The following is an 18107-nucleotide window of genomic DNA, read 5'->3' as shown; positions in this document are numbered from 1 at the left end:
GCTTGAAGATTTAATAGAGTTACAGAGTACCAGAAAAAAATGTAAATGTTCAGTCAAGGCATGTGTGTTATGAAAATGCCGGGGACTTTGTTAGGGAGAATCTAGAACCCTGAACAACGGGATGCGTACGTGTGGCTAGATGACCAGAAGCCATTGGTTACTACCTGTTGGAAGACACTGTGGAGGCCTTTCTCTCACAAGGTAACAGGTAAGTCCTTGGAGCCTGATCTGACTGCCTTGCAGCTCTGTGATAATTAGACTCAAGATACAGCATAACCTGTTGGGACATACTGGGCCACATAAGGGAGAAAAAAGTTTATACACTGAAGCAGTTGCAAGAATTAGCTTGTGTATACTAGAAGGAGCCATGAGAGTACTCCTAGAATTGGATTTTTTAAACAGTCTAATAGAGACAGAATTAGCATACCACAAAATTTACCCATTTTAAGTGTGCAATTAAATAGTGTTTAGTATATTCAAGAAGTTATGCAACAATCATAGCAATCTAATTTTAGAACATTTTATCATCCTCAAAAAGATGTATGCATTAGCAGACACTCCCCATGTGTTATAGTCACACAGTGAAACATTATTTGGCAATAAAAAGCCAATAACTAAAGACCACTTCCACAATTCTCCTCCCCTCCTATCTCTGTTTTTGTCGCTCTGTGCAGTCCAGTTGATTTTTGACTCATAGTGAACTCGGTATGACAGAGTGGAACTGCCCCGTAGGGTTTCCTAGCCTGTAATCTTTACGGGATCATATCACCAGGTATTTTCTCCTGCAGAGCAGCTAGCTGGTGGGTTCGAACCACCAACCTCTCATTTAGCAGCTGAGCACTTAACCATTGTGCCACCAGGACTCCTTCACCCATCTCTAGGCAACCACTAATCTACTTTCTGTCTTTATAGATTAGCCTCTTCTGGACATTTCATACAAATAGAATGGTGCAATATGTGATCTTCTGTGACTGGCTTCTTTTGAGACAGGTTAACAAAAACGTGGGCCAGTGAGCCAAAAAGGTATGGCACTTCCTGTTTTTGCTGAAAATTGTACCTACAAGTTGGCCAACATTGTTTAATCTGCACTGCCTGTATCCAGACCTCAGCCAACATCCTTGTTCTGTTGCAAAACTAACTACTCAAGTGTTAACATGTTTCTCTTGTTTTTCTAGACTCCAGAGGAGCCAGGCATGTGCAGTCCGAGACACAGTGACTGCTATATGACCTTCCTGAGGTGGCAGTAACGAACAACACCACCACGATGGTTATGTCAAGTGACCCCAACTTGGATTTCAGATGCCTACTTTTTTAACCACTCCCATGCCTGAAAGCCCCTCTCCTTGTTCAGAAATCCACTCAATATTCATAGCTTCATTTTCCCCACAAAACTCATATAAGCCCCGACCTTGCTTCCCTTTTCAAGTCAGTCTTTTGGAATGGCAGGAGCCCCCACTGACTCCTTTTACTTGTCACAAGTAAAATAAACCTGTGATAGCTGAGCCCAAAATTGTCTCCTTTGTGTATTCTTAGAAGAGAAAGACAAGGACCCATTGAGTCTGGAGAGCCTTCGGGAACCTCGGCAGTAACACTTTCACTTAGTCAATGTTTTCAAGGTTCATCCATGTTGTATCAAGCTTGATTCCTTTTTATGGCCAAGTAATATTCTACTGTACAGATATATCATATCTTGTTTATCCATTCATCAGTAGATGAACATTTAAGTTGTTTCAGGGCTTTAAACTGGTGCTTCCTGGTTCAGTCATGGCTGGGAAAGTGAAATCACAACAGACTCAATTTTTTTAAAATGTGGGTAAGTTGGAAAAATAACTGGAATGGGAAAAATTATAGGTGGAAACCCTGCTAGAAACATAATTTCCCTCTTAGAAAACAAGGGCAGTGTGCACATTGCATGGCAACAAAATCTCTTGACTGGCAAAGTGGGAATCAGCATTGCCCAGCTCAAAAATGGTGACCAACTGCACCACCTTGAGTGTGTGCCGTGCTCCTCAGTCCTGCCAATAATCCAGTCTCCTATATCAGGTTCCTGAAAGGGCTCACTACACCTCTTCTGAGTCTCCCATTTCAAAGCTTCCACCTGTAATTTTCCCATTCCAGTTATTCTTTCAGTTTGCCCAAATTTTAATAATTTGAGTCTGTTGCAATTTCTTTTCATTGGCCGTGATTGAACTGGTTTGAACCAGTTCAAAGCACTGAGTTGTTTTTACCTTTTTACTATTATGATTAATGCTACTATGACCATTTATGTACAAGTTTTTATGTAGATATATGTTTTTACTTTTTTTGGGTATATACATAGGTATTAAATTTCTAGGTCATGTTGTACCTCTGGGAAACCCTGGTGGTATGGTGGTTAAGAGCTGCAGCTGACCAAACGACCGGCAGTTTAAATCCACCATGCGCTCTTTGGAAACTGTGGCAGTTCTACCCTGTCCTGTAGGGTTTGATTTGGTTTCGTTTAATACTTTGAGGAGCTGCCAAAATGTTCTCCAAAGTGACTGCACCATTTTATCTTATCACCAGCAATGTGTGAGGGTTCCAATTTCTCCATATATTTGCCAACAATTGTTATTGTCTGTTTTATTATTATTATAGCCATCCTAGTCAGTGTGAGGTAGTATCTCATTGTGGTTTTGATTTGTATTTAGCTAGTGACTAATGACATTGACATCTTTTCATGTACTATTATAGAGTCACTATGAGTCAGGCGCTATGAGTCAGAATCAACTGACAACAATAGGTTATTTTTGTTTTTGTTTTTTAATATATTCTTTGGGGAAGTGCATATTCAGATTATTTGTCCATTTTTCTTTGGTTTATGTATCATTTTAGAGTAGAATTGTAAGAATTTGTTGTATATTCTGGATACCCATTGCTGTCAAATTGATTCCGACTCTTCGTGACTCTCAGACAGAGTAGAGCTGCCCCAACGGGTTTCTAAAGAGCAGTTGGTGGATTCTAACTGGCGAACTTTTGGTTAGCAGCCAAGCTCTTTACCACTCACCACCAGGGCTCCTCTGTTCTGGATACAAGTCTTTTTAGATATCTAATTTGGAATTTTTTTCTCCCATTCTGTGGATTGTCTTCTCACTTTCTTGATGGTAGCATTTGCAGTGCAAAATGATTAAATTTTGGTGAAGCACTATTTATCTAATTTTTGTTCTGTTTCTTGTGCAAGAGTGTTTACAAGAGCTTTATTTATAATAGTTTGTGTTTGGGGACTTTGAAAAGCAAGAGATTTATCGGTAGAAATGTCCCTGAAGGAAAAGGATGGAGGCAAGGGCAGCCTTCAGATCACAATGGAGCTCAGATCTCTGCGAAGTAGAGCAGAAAGGAACCAGGGTTGGGGAGGAAAGGTCTCATACTGCAGTGCAATTCTTAGAAAGTTTCATATACTTATTGGCCATTTGGATTCATTCTTTTGAATTCATTCATTCTTCTTGAAGTGTCACTTCCAGTCCTTTGCTTATTTTAAAAATTGGTATTTACAGAAACTTCATTGTATATTCTGGCTGACTCATTCCTCAGAATATTTTCTCCCAGTTTACGGCTTGTGGTTCCACTTCCTTTGATATCATTTTATGAGCACAAGATTTACATTTTGATGTAATCCAACTTAAAATATTTTACTGACTAAAACATTTTTTTTCCTAATTAAAAAAATATTTACCCCACAGTCATGAAAATATTTATCTGTATTCTGCTCTGGAAGCTTTATATTAAAAGGTCTTACATATTTATGTTTATCACCCACGGCCAAATTAGTTTTTCTGCATGGTTTGCAGAAAGAAAAAATCAACTCCAGAACTATTTAATGAAAAATGTTTTAATTCCTTTGATTTTTATTTATTCCTTTTTTTGAAAATTAAATGATCATTTATATGTGGGTTTATTTCTGTGGACTTTCTATGTTGTTCCATTGATCTTTCTGTCTTTACATCTGTATCATACTCTCTTAATTACTGTGTTTATAGTAAACCTTGGGAGCAGAGTATGGCCTCCATCTTTGTTTTTGCTTGTCAAGATCATCTTAGCTATTCTATATATTTGAATTCTCATAAAAATTTTAGTATCACTTGTCTATTCCTCCAGGTCTGTTGGGAATTTGATTGGGGTTAAAGTAATTTTATACAATATATTGAGAATAAATAATATCTTAACTATCTTGAGTCTTCCAATCATATACATATGTCTCCATTTACTTAAAAAATTAGGTCCTCTTTAATTTCTTTAACATTATTTTATAGATTTCAGGGCTTTGATCTTGCACATATTTAATTCGATTTACTCATGTCATTCATCTTTTTCTAGGATTTCTTTTTGCTGCAAAACAACAAGTAGAAATGCATTTGATAGGGTCTGTTAGTGGCAAATGTTTTCAGGTTTTACATATGTAAATGTCTGAAAATACTGCAAAAAACTTCTTTGGGTACAAAATATAGGCTGGCAATTACTTTAATCTCAGCCATTTTGAAGGTGTTATTTCACCGTAATCTAATTTACATTTACATTACTGCTGTTTAAAAATTCAAAGTAATCTGGTTTTTCTCTCTGGCTTCTTTTAAAATATTTTTCCATTGGTGGTTTGTTGTTCGGCTGCAATGTGTCAAGATTGGGTTTATTTTTATGTATATTCTGCTGGTGTTTAATTGGGCTTCTGGAATCTGAGGATTCATGATATTTTTCCAAAATTTGGAAAAATCTTACTCAATACAACCCTTCCTGCATTCTTTCTACTTCTTTCTCCTCTGGTTGCTGTTAGTTGCCATTGAGTTGATTCCAACTCGTGGTGACACCATGTGTGCACAGTAGAACTGCTCTATAGGGTTTTCAAGGTTGTGGCTTTTCAGAAGCATGTTGACAGGCCTGTCCTCAGAGGCACCTCTGAATGGGTTCGAATTACCAGCCTTCAGGCTAGTAGTCAAGCACTTAACCATTTGCACCACTCAGGGACTCCTCTTCCTATTCTAGTATTTATATTTGGGTTATACCTTCCCACTCTATGCTCTATGTTTCAATTTCCCTTTTATATTTTTATTGCTTTTCTGTTCTGCTTTTTAATAATGTAATTGATTCTATATTTTAGTTCACTAATTCTCTCTTCAGAGATAGATATGCTATTTGTCTCTTTCATTTAGTTTTAATTTCAATTATTTTTTCCTAAAAATTCTGTTTGTTTTTCAAATACAGCTTAATTTTATAGTATATTGTGATTCTCATTTTTTCATTCAACCTTTCATTTCTTTAAACATGTTAAATGTAAGAATGTTATAATCTCTATCCAATACTTCCCAAATATGTAATATTTGCAGCACTATTTTTTTTCCTGCTGATTCTAATTTATAAGGGCATTTTTCTTTTGTGTCTTGTGATTTTTGATTGTGAGTTCTTATTTTTAGAACCATTCTGTGAGAATTCAGAGTGGCCTGTTTTAAAGGAGCATCTTTTTCTCCAGAGAAGATTTGTGTTTACTTCTGCCAAGTGCCTGAGCCTGCAAACCTAAGTAACAAGTTAAAAACACTCCTCACCTTGATGTGTGGATCAGAAAGAATGTGTTGACCAGCTGGAAGTCTTTTTAGGAGAAGATTTATTTTATTCCCATCAGAAATCAAGTTTGAGATGGACATTTTTTCTTGTTGTCTGCTTCTACTAGCCAGGCTTTCTTCTAATTTTCTTTCTTTCTTTTCTCAAGTCCTGAGCCATCAACATGACCTCCAATCATTTTCTCTCCCTGTTCATTATCAAAGCCCAGTTCACAGTGCCTTCCCCAAGTTCAAAGTTCTATTTTCAGATCTCTAGGCAACAGTATTCTGCAGGTGTTCTCACAATGGGCAGTGGGTCAGTGCTGGCTTCCCTTCCTGGAACACAGTTCAAACTTCATACTGGGTCTTAGGAGTGATTTTCTCTTATTTTCTTTGAACGTCTTTAATTGAGTTATTTTAAAAAGATTCTAACATTTTAGAAGTTTTGTAAACAGTGACTTTTAAGATCTCACCTGGGCTGTACTGCCAGACACAAAAGTCCTATATAATGCTTCTGTTATCAGCTGGAGTATAACTTAATCTTCACTGAATGCATATTCTCCCTTATAAATGGGTGGGATTTTTTTTTTTTAATTTGGGGTATCATACAACGTAAGACTGTGATTTTTTTGTTTACTATAGATAAATAGAGTTCAATATAATTTCTAATAGCAAATATTCTAGTCTTACTATAAGTCTTTTCTGTTAGCCTTCTATTTTCATGTATTTCATTCTATTTTGACTTACAGTATTCTCATTTTTTTAATTACTAAAATGATTATATCAATGCCATATGCCCTTTTGCAATTCTAATCTTTTTAGCAGATATCATCTTACAGTAGAGGTTCACATACACCTTGGTAGTAAATCAAAATAGAATAAAAGTCTACTAGAATACAGTTATTTCATTTTTTCCTTATTCATTCAGTAAGTATTATTTAACTACTATGTGCCAAGTTTTCTGTCAGATGCTGGAGGTATATACAACATGCGGCCTAACAACAAAGCAGTCATTAATCCATAACTACACAAGTAATTAATTATTATCATAATATATGCAAAGAATAAAAATTGCAGCATGATATAAAGGAGTAAAATAATGAAATCTAAACTCATTGGAACTTATAGTAAAGATACTCTAAAGTGTAATATTTTCTCAGGGTCCTCTACTCTGAGAGGAGAACTAGTTTTCATTGGCTGATTTTTGAAAGGTAGATCACCAGGCCTTTATTCAGAGGCACCTCTGGGTGGACTCAAACTTCCAACCTTCCAGTTAACACCCATGAGTCAGATTCAGCCTGATGGCAACTTTTTTTTTTCCTACTTCAAGAGGAGTTAGCTGTGTAAAGAGGTGTTAGAAGATCATCCCCGTGGAAGGAGCAGCTTGGGAAAAGCCCTGAGTTAAGAAGATGCCTAGTAACTTTGGAAAGAAGCTCAATGTGACTGGAGCACTATGAAAAAGAATAGTTGAGAGCAAAATTCCAGAGGTAGACCCACATTAAATAGAGTTTTGAAGACTAGTTATGGGTTTGACTCTTATTCTTAATGCTATGAAATAGTTTTACTAAAGGAAATGACACTGAGAATTGCTTTTTAATGACATCATTTCAGGTGCTTGTAGAGAACACACTGAATGAAGAAAACAATTTATGTGGTGATTTAGAATCAGTTACAAAGCTATTACCATAGTACAAGCAAGAAACCTTGGTGTCTTGAATTGGGAGAGTATATTTTTGAATTTAACTGTCGATGAGTATGAAATTCCAAACTTAGCAGGCATCTGCCTCCCACCCCCTTCATCGCAGACACATACAGATAAATCAGAGAGAAGTTTAGCTGAAATTTGATGGAAAGCTCGTAGGAAACGTTGCAGAGTATATTACATAAAATACAGGTATGTGCTTCTGCTCTTACTTTTAATTTTTGAGGTTTGAAAAGTCAGTTGTGCATACTTATGATATTCCTCGGAGCAGTTGGTCTCAAGACTGGTATTTGTAGTTTTATCTAAATTGCTCTTCCACTGGCTTTTTCCCCTGGCATCTTCTTACATTGACTATATTGTCACATATACTGACTTGTTCTTATTTTCTGCCTTATTGCTTCATAATATTAGAGTCATATTTTTTTCTGTCATTGTAATCATGATTTGTTCAAAGTACATCAATTAATGATAGCTTATAATTTATAATAGGTATGTTTATGAGTGTCATTTAATAATCCGTATCTATTTAAATCATCTCCAATAATACTGACACCTATTCTTTCAGATTTATTTCTTCATTAATAGATATTATTGAATATCTACAGGAAAAGCACTGAATAATTTCGTTTGTCTATTTGTTGCAGATCACTAATTATTATATGTTCTAACAGCATTAAATGTGAATTTATAGGAATTTATTATTTTTTCTACATTGGTTTTGATTCTAACATGAGAAAAAGGTATGTATTATACATGATCTGTTTGAATTATCTTTACATAGTGTTTGAGTTATGTTGATTATGTAGTGCTGAAGTCCAGAAGGTCTATGTAGAGCTAACATTTTGGGACGGTAACTTTTTCATGGCTTCTTGCATTTTTTGATTTCTCAGGGTATAAATAAGAGGATTCAGTAAGGGTGTAATAACTGTAAAATACAGCAAGGATTTTATTTCCTGTAAAACTATTGAATGGCCAGGCATAGATAAAGACACAAGGTCCAAAGAACAGAGTGACCACAACGATGTGAGCAGACAATGTAGACAGAGCCTTGGCAAGCCCTCCAGATGACTTTCGTCGTATCGTGACCAGAATGACAGTGTAGGAGACAGGAAGGAGGATGAAACGGATAAATGAGAGCAGTCCACTATCAGCAATGACAAATAATTCCAGGGTATATGTTTCAATACAAGCAAGCTTGATCACAAGGGGAAGGTCACAAAAAATGTTGTCTACGATACTGTGGCCACAGAAAGGCAAGTTCATTGTTAATATCATTTGGCTCATGGTATATGAATAAAACCAATTGTCCATGAAAGTATCACAAACCCACTCAGCAGCCTGGGGCTCATTATTGCGCTATAGTGCAGCGGTTTACATATGGCAGCATACCTGTCAAAGGCCATGGCTATCAAAAGAGTCATCTCAGCACCACCAAAGAAGTGCATAAAGAACATCTGGGCCATGCAGCCCCACAAGGAAATGGTCTTGTGTGCAGTGAGCAAGTCTGTGATCATCTTGGGTGTGGTGACCGTGGAGAGACACATGTCCAAAAAAGAGAGGTTTCCAAGGAGGAAGTACATGGGAGAACGAAGGGTGGAGCTAAATGTCACTGTGACCATAATGAGAATATTCCCCATAACCGTTGCACCATAGATCAAGGAAAATATCACTAAGAAGAAAATCTGAAGTTTCCATGGCCCAGAAAAGCCTAGTAAAATAAACTCAACCACTACAGATTCATTTTTAAGATCCATTTACTCAATTCAAAAAAGTTTCAGATGTTCTTTAAGTATGAAAAGAACAAAAAGAAAATTAGCCACAGTTAGCACTGACATTTTACTATTTCTATTTGATAAATAATAGGTGGTGAGATGAGAGCATGTAACCTTAAACATACCAGCAAATCAAGGTGTTTCATAACCTAAGATTTTTTCATGGGTCATATTAGTTTGAAATGATACATTTATGGTGTCCATTAATTAAAAACATTTTGAAGGAAACAAAGTTTAATTTCCTCTTGTTTTAGTCTAGGAAATGATACTTTTATCAATTGATCTTAACTTTGTCACTAATTTGCTCATATAGAAAAATTGGATAGGAAAAAAAAAGAAAAGCCATTGTCCTTTCCTTCCAGCCAACACAAAATTAATTAAAATACCATCCTAGGTTTATTAAACTTCTTTAGCTCTCTATAATATTTTCACTTACCTGTTCTAAAGGCACAGGCTGAGAGACAACATGCTCAGGGGATTATTTAGCATTAAAAGTCTGCTTTTCCTTCTGTATGATTCCTTGCATATTATTCTGCACACAATTGTTTGCTTCTTTTATAAAGATGTGTACTACTTTGGTGGCAGATTTGCTGGAGCACTGGGAATCCAAATATCAGTGGGAGTTGTTAAAGCACTGGGGCTGCTACTCTGACATGACCAGAGAGATGTTTATGATTAATTTCTGGCCCTATAATATGTTGTGCTTCTCTCTGGGCAATAGTTTGATTAAAACAGCCAAGGAGAATGTTAGTTGATTGGTTATGATATAGTAAGTGTAGACCAAAGATGTCTACTCTTACAATATCATAACCAATCAACTAACATTCTCTGTTTTTTGGATACTTCCCTTTTGTGGACTCTTTCCTTCTTTCACATTACTCTGGAGCTGTCTTTCTGCAACTTGTTGGGTAGTTTTTTAAACCAATAATCTCCAAACTTTTTTGAGCATGCCCTTTTCAATATAAACAATTTATTGATACATTTTATACATTTACTACTAAAAGCATACACTATATACAACATAAAGCATGTTCAGAAATAAAAACTGTAAAAGATGAAGTTAAAATAAAAATACATTGAATAGTTAAAAGCTTGATATTATGTATTAGTGGTCCAGTTAGCAATTTTGTGCTCACTAAAGTATCAATGCTTAATTTTAGATTAGGCATCTTGCTATGAGGCTTTCAGAGAATATCTATGTGGTGCAAAATAGTTTTACAATCTTTACCCATTTTGTTACACAATATTAAATACTAATTTCACAATGTGTTGCTTTTACAAAGTTAATTATACCGATAATCCTGCTATACTCTATACCACAGACTTCAAAGTCTGTTTCAATAACTTGCTGACAATGCCATGAATGGCTTTCAAACTGAATGATATCTCTGTCACTTATCAACAAGTCTTTATTTAATTCCAGTCAAACTCACTGCTTAACTCATAATTTAATGTACGTTTCTGTCATAAACACTGCTTATATTAAAAGAGTCATTTACAGTTGATAAGAATTTTTTATATATGTAAATGTCCAAAATATCCATTCTTTTATAACATTATAAGACAAAACTCTTTCTTGAAAGACATAATTTATTCTATTGCTTGATTTTCAAATCATTAGAAATGGTTTCCACTCACTTCTCTGTAGTGTTTGTTGACAAGAATTAAATTTAATATTTTTTATCACATCGCTTATTTTAATCATTTCACAGTGACAGATATTTATGCATTTCCTCAGTAGCATATGGCTTTGTTCTTTTGTTATTTATTAAGAAACATTCAAATGCTTATTTAGTGAAAAGTTTAAATTCTAAAATAATGTTATTACATGACTATTAATATTGCAAAGAAAACTATAAAGTTTTGTTTTGCATATTTACTTTTTAAATGCTTTGTTAGTCGTAATGACTTTATAACATCACTAGCTGATATATCAAGGTACCATACGGATTGTGTCAATTTCATTTAGTAATGAAGAAAGTAAATTCATATTGTAAAACAACGTTTCTTAATAATTTACAATTTTTTTAGCTAACTTATTGTCTCTCCTGAGAGCACAATTTTCTTTTACTTTGTTATTTGGCTGACAAGAATTCACATCAATTGTAGCATTTTGCCTGAACTGCAATTTTAAAGTAGTTCCCTTGAATTTTAATAGTTAGAATTATCTTCAATCCAAGGTTTATTTAAAGAAATATTTTAAACCACTTATGTTTTGTAGAATGAATTAAGTTAAAGTAAGATATTATCTTTAAATTCCTTAATTGGGCACACTTAAGCTGCAATACAAAACAATATAATCAAAGCAAATGAATGAGAACCACTCTCAACCCTTCTACCTTTTGGTTAGCCCACCCTTTCCTCAAAACACTTTAACACCATATGCAATATACGAAGGAGCCCCAGTGGTGCAAGAATTGTTGTCCTCCTAACCAAAAGGATGAAGGTTCAAACTCACACAGTGGTTTTGTGGGAGAAAGACCTGGAGATCTGCTCCCATAATGATTAATCTGAGAAAACCCTGTGGGACAGTTCTACTCTGTCATATGGGATCACTGTGAATTGAAATTGATTTGATAGCACCTAACAACAACAACAACAATAACATGTAATACATGGCTATGTGAGATACAACTGAATTAGGGACCAAAAATAATGTGTTTGTTAAATATTAGTAAAGTTTATATCATTTATCCCTTCCGATTAAAACAAAAATAAATAAATGTTCTTGGTTTTTTTCCCCACAACTTGATTGCGTAGAGCCAGTAAGAGATGTAGTCACCCTACTTTGGGACTGTGGGTTTAAGTAATTGACCATTTAACTCAGTTTTCTCCTTTGTTTCAACTGTGGATTCTGACCCAATTAAACACTCTTCCAAATTCCCTACTGCCTACTGAAATCATTCTTTATTTCTTGCTTCAATATTCACCCCTGAATTACTGGCCAGAGTAGAATTCTGTGATTCTTAAAGTATGCCTCTGTTGACCCCAAATATTTAATTCTGTCGATGTGTATCCATCTTAATGTATATTTCTTGATAGCAGAGCTTTGGTTTAGCATACATTTCTACTCCTAGTTTAATGTCTTGCTTTTGGTGGATTGATTGAGTGAATTTGGGTCCTATTCTTTAAGCAAATTCTGGGGGACAAAATTTAGGTGTTCTAGCTTCACATTTATTCTCTGACAGAGTAAGTACTTATAGTGTAGACTTTGCTCCAAGAGATAAGAAAACTTTTCATTCACAAGTTGGCTGTCAAATGTTAAAATGAGACCTTGAAAATATGCATTAAATCCAGCAATCCCCAAACTTTGCTGGGTCTATACTGTATGTTAGACTGTCCTCAGTGGTTCAGAGTCTAATCATTGGCAAACTGACCCCAAAATGACCCACTGCTAACTACAATGATACAGGTTTGTAATAAGTTGAACTCTGTTTTTTGGAGTTTGCAAATTTCTCATACAAGGGGCCACCTTTCTCACAAATGAGGTGAGTGTGCTTTTAATGATAAAAGTAGATAAATAAGGATACGCTGTGCAAAGAAAAAAATCCTAGGCAGAGTTAATTATATGCAAAAAGACATGCAAGAATAAAATATTCTGACACATTAAGTTCACAAAAAATATCTAGTATGTCCTAATTAAACCATACATTGGTGGAGGTGTTGAGGAAAGGAGAGTTTTTTATAAGAACAGAAAGCTAGGTTGGGTTAAGAACTTTGAAGGGTCTTATTACCAATCAAGCCAGCTGGGTGGTGCAGATGGTTTACACTCTGCTACTAACCTCAAGGTTGGTGGTGCAAATCCACCCAGCAGTGCTGTGAAAGAAAGTTCCTATTATATGCTTCCATAAAGATTACAGAGAAGAAAACTCTATGGACCAGTGTACTCTGTAACACAGGGAATCCCCATGAGTTGGAATCTACCACAAGAGAAATTAGATAATAATGATAATAATAATTAGATAACTGGGAGCTTCTAAAAATCAAATATTTATGCTCATCAAAACACTTCAGCAAAGAGTAAAAACAATCTACAGACTGGGAAGAAAATTTTTGGCTATGATACATCTGACAAGGGTCTAATCTCTAAAATTTACAAAATACTTTGACACCTCAACAACAAAAAAGACAAATAATCCACTTGAAAAATGGGTGAAGGATATGAACAGACACTTTACTAAAGAAGAATTCAGGTGGGCAAAGACACATGAGAAAAAGGTGGCAATCATTAGTCATTAGAGAAATGCAATTCAAAACTATAATAAGATACCATCTCACCCCAACAATACTGACATTAATCCAAAAAAAAACACAAAATAAATGTTGGAGAGGTTTGGGAGAGATTGGAACTCCTATGCACTGTTGGAGGGAATGTAAAATGGTACAACCACTTTGGGAAATGATATGGCACTTTCTTAAAAAGCTACATATAGAAATACTGTACAATTCAGCAATCCCACTTATAGCAATATACCCTAGAGAATTAAGAGCCATCACATGAATAGACATATTCCATGTTCATTGCAGCAGTATTCACAACAGCAAAGAGATGGGAACAACCTAAATGCCCATTGACAGATGGATAAACAAATTATGGCACAGTCATACAATGGAATACTATACAAGTATAAAGAACAGTGAAACATCTCACGACATGACTGAATCTGCAGGGCATCATGCTGAGTGAAATAAGTCAATCACAAAAGGATAAATACTGTATGAGACCACTATTACAAGAACTCAAGGAAAGGTTTACACACAGAAAAAAAAAATTCTTTGACTGTTATGAGGGTGGGGAGGGTGAAGGAGGAGAAATCACTAACTAGAGAGTAGGCAAGTGTCAACTTCAATGAAGGGAAAGACAACACACAATATAGGGGAAGTCAGCACAACTGGACCAAAGCAAAAGCATAGAAGTTTCCTAGACACAATCAAACATTTTAAGGGACAGAGTAACTGGGGTGGGGGCTTGGGACCATAGTCTCAGAGGACTTCTAGGTCAATTGGCATATCATTGTTTATAAAGAAAATGTACTACATCCTACTTTCGTGAGTAGCATCTGGGGTCCTAAAAGCTTGTGAGCTGTCATCCAAGATACATCTATTGGGCCCATCGTGTCCAGAGCAAAGGAGAATGAAGAAAACCAAAGACACAAGGAAAATGTTAGTCCAAAGGACTAAAGTACCACATGAACCAGAAATTCCACCAGACTGGGCCCAGGAGAACTATATGGTGCCCGGCTACCACCACCAACTGCTCTGACAGGGTCAGAACAAAGAGTCCCAGACAGGACTGGAGAAAAATGTTCAAATTCATGGAAAAAGACCAGACTTACTGATGAGAGAGGGATGGAAGGAACCCCCGAGATTATGGCCCCTGGACAATCTGCTAACTAAGAACTGAAACCATTCCTGAGGCTCACTTTTCAGACAAAGATTAGACAAGTCTATAAAACAAAAAATGGCACATGTGAGGAATGTACTTCTTAGTTCAATCAAATATATGAGACCAAATGAACAACTCCTATCCAAAAGCATGATGAGAAGGCAAAAAGAGACAGGAACTGGATGAACAAATGCAGAGAACCCAGTGTGGAAAGGGGGAGTGTGCTGCTACATTGTAAGGATTAAAACAATTGTCACAAAACAATATGCATATAAATTTTTGAATGGGAAATTATCTTCAGCTGTAAACTTTCCTAAAGCACAATTAAAAAAAAAAAAACTGTGAAGCAGTTCTACTCTGTAACACATGAAGTTGCCATGAGTCAGAATCAACTTGAAGGCAATTAATTTGGTTCGGTTTTTGGTTATAATCTCTAAAGGAGGGTATAGGAAACAAAAACTTTATTAATGTTATTAAAATCTAGGTAGAAAAATACTCTTAATTAGAAAAGTATAGGTTATGTAGTTAGATATATGTGATCGGATTCCAGAATCTAGTACTAGTAATTTTTGTTTTAAGTTCTAGTAATTATTGTCCATGTTCTGAAGATAAGATAAAATGCATGCAAAATGCCAAATTCTTGGTAAGAAATCAATAAATGGTAGTTAGAATCTAATGTAGTTGATAAAAATCAAGAAACCCAAGCCCTTGCCATTGAGTTGATTCTGACTCATAGCAACCCTATAAGACGGAGTAGAACTGCCCCATTGTGTTTCCAAGGAGCAGCTGGTGGATTCCAACTGCCAACTATTTGATTAGCATCTGAGCTCTTAACCACTGTGCCACCAGGGCTCCAGGTCATATAAAAATGTAGTTGAAAGAAAAACTTAAAATTACAACATAAGTGAATAATATTATATTTCAATAGTTCGTATGCACAATTCAAGGTGTTTTATTGCATATATACTTGTGTAGGGAAGAGTTATAATTTACCAAAGTATGACATGTTGTTTGGTACAAAAACCCTACACTTTAATGGCTTTTGATGAAGATAATGATGATGACATCATCTTTGACGATTATAATCTCAGTTAAAAGGTTGATCTGGAACTCACATGCTTGGTCTTTATTTTTTTAATTGTTTTCTTCATGTCTTTATTTCTTAATGTGTAGATGACTGGATTTAAAAGGGGTGTAAAAATTGTATAAAACACAGAGAGAATCTTATCTATAGAAATACTGCTGAATGGCCACACATAGATAAAGATACAAGGTCCGAAGAATAGTACCACCACTGTGATGTGGGCTGAAAGAGTGGACAAGGCCTTGAAAGACCCACTGGAGGAGCGATGCTGGACATTAATCAGGATGATGCTATAGGAAATGAGCAGAAAGTTGAAACAGAACAAAGAGAGTACTCCACTGTCTGCAATGACCAACAGCTCCAAGATGTAAGTATCAGTGCAGGCAAGTTTGATGACTCGAGGGAGATCACAAAAGAAACTGTCCACGACACTGGGGCCACAGAATGGCAAGGTCACTGAGAAAATCATTTGGCTCATGGTGTGCACAAAACCAGTGGTCCAGGAGAGAAGTGCAAGCCTGATGCAAGCACTATGGCTCATGATAGTTTTGTAATGGAGGGGTTTGCAAATGGCAACGTATCTATCAATTGCCATGGCTACAAGCAACATCATCTCACTTCCACCTAAAAGGTGAAGGAAAAACATCTGGGTCATGCAGCCTTCATAAGAGATGGACTTACATTCACTAAGAAAGTCAAAGATCATCTTGGGAGTAGCAAAAGAGGCCAGGGACATGTCAATAAAGGAGAGATTGGCCAGTAGAAAGTACATGGGAGAGTGCAACTGAGGGTCCAATTTCACTACAAAGATAATGGTGAGATTGCCTAACACGATGGCTATGTAAATAATGGAAAAAAAGAAGAAAAAGAATATCTGTAACTCATGAGACTCTGTGAGTCCCAGCAAAATAAACTCAGACACCATGGAGCAATTTCGTCTTTCCATTTGTTTGTCTGTTGACACCTGTTACCTAAAATAAATTAAAATTTGTGAGACAAAGTTGAGAGACAAAATACACATTTAGTTAACTCTACTTCCTGAAAACCACTGAAATGTGAAAAGCAAATACAAAATATTGAACAATAATTAAACCAAAATTTTTAAAAAAGAATAGCTATAGTTTCTTATCAGAGATTATGAAGAATATCAGCTAGAAATCAAGATGTCTGAAAAAAATTGAAGCTGTTGATATGCAACCCATATCTGCACTAATCTGGAGAACGGTGTACATCTCAGTTGGTCACAGGGTGTGGAAGTTCTTAACAATTTTTTACAATTTGAGCAGATTTATTGGTCCTCCAGAGGCAAAGAAAAGGCTCCTTTCAATATGAATTCTATTTCTACGTTGCATGATGCTAAGGGGCATGTACGTGAAGAAAGGGTTAAATGGTTTTCTGATTGAGAAACAGAACCCAGAGAAACAAAATTGAGTAGATCATTAGAAAGAATTGAAAATCTGGAAGTTGATCATATTTGCTGCTAAAAGTCCCAGTTTGATGGCCAAATTGAGATGGCATTCCACCTATATTTTTCCTGAAATGTAAGAAGAGTCCAAATATTTGGGAACTTCTTCCATGGAGCATACAATGGGCCTATGGATTTAACAGATTGGGAAATAAAATGTTCAAAGATAGTATAATGAATGGTTGCTGCTAGCTCTCAACTGACCTACTTCTTTTGGCTTCAGGTAGCTGAATATACAAACTTATCTGTTAAACCATCTATATTTGGACATTTATAAGGGTATTACAAATGCAGAGCTCTGGTAACAAAGGGGGACCCAAAAGAAACACTCTCATATTGCTCTAGATAGATAAAGCAGACTCAGGTAGAATAACTTAAACTAACATTTTGAAACCAGGTATCAAGAAAGATATCCTAGATGGCTAAGAAGAGATATTATGATAATTTTTTTTTTTTTTAAATTGAGTGCTGGGAAAAAAGTAAGAGTGGAAGAAAAACATGAAGTTCATATCTTACTGAACACTTCATTAATGGGAAGGAGTAGACACAAAGTGCTTTTTAAAATATTTTGAAAAGTTTTAACAATACAGAAAAATATAATATGTATTTTATACTTATTCCTATAAACGAATAACTATATTCTTGCCATTTTGCTTCAGAATTTTTAAATAAAATAAAAGATACTGGTAGAGGTAAAGTTTACTTGGTGTCTTATAATTATATGTGTATGAGTGAATAAATGGTAAGTTATACATAACATTCTGCAAATAAAAATTGTATTTTTCCTGGTTAATTACTACTATAAACATTGTACGATTAAGAAATATGTGCATATTTATTTGTATGTGAAAGACTGTTACTCAAAGATAGATTACTGGAATAGAATTATTAGGTCATTTTCCACTTAGCAAATAATTGCAAAATTCTTAAGAAGAGATTGTACAAACTAAATCTTGGTATTTTTAACCCTTATTCTAACTACTATTTTTAATTCTAGGGATGCTACAGTGATTTAATATTGGGTAATATATTTATATAACTAACAATATTAAAGAGACAAACAATATAATACCTTAAAAATAAAGACAAAATGAACATCTAAATAAATGAAATGTATTAGGTTTATGAGTTGTAAATATGCCAACTGTCCTTAAA

At 35.3% G+C, this 18107-nt stretch overlaps 2 protein-coding genes across 2 annotated transcripts; both read right to left on the bottom strand.

The window, feature by feature from the left end:
* Positions 1-8069: 8069 nt before the first annotated feature.
* LOC126084766 (olfactory receptor 4L1-like) lies at positions 8070-8999 on the bottom strand. Its single transcript, XM_049899552.1, is given in 3 exon segments — positions 8070-8172; positions 8174-8532; positions 8535-8999. Coding segments are annotated over 3 exon segments (927 nt in total).
* A 6495-nt stretch (positions 9000-15494) lies between these two features.
* On the bottom strand, positions 15495-16433 carry LOC126084030 (olfactory receptor 4K13-like). Its single transcript, XM_049898178.1, has one exon. It carries the CDS (start codon positions 16431-16433, stop codon positions 15495-15497), a length of 939 nt encoding a protein of 312 aa, XP_049754135.1.
* Positions 16434-18107: the final 1674 nt, after the last annotated feature.

Source organism: Elephas maximus, chromosome 10, assembly GCF_024166365.1.
Source record: "Elephas maximus indicus isolate mEleMax1 chromosome 10, mEleMax1 primary haplotype, whole genome shotgun sequence".
Lineage (NCBI taxonomy): Eukaryota > Metazoa > Chordata > Mammalia > Proboscidea > Elephantidae > Elephas > Elephas maximus.
Note: the sequence above shows the minus strand (reverse complement) of the source record. Positions and strands in the feature narration are given on the sequence as shown.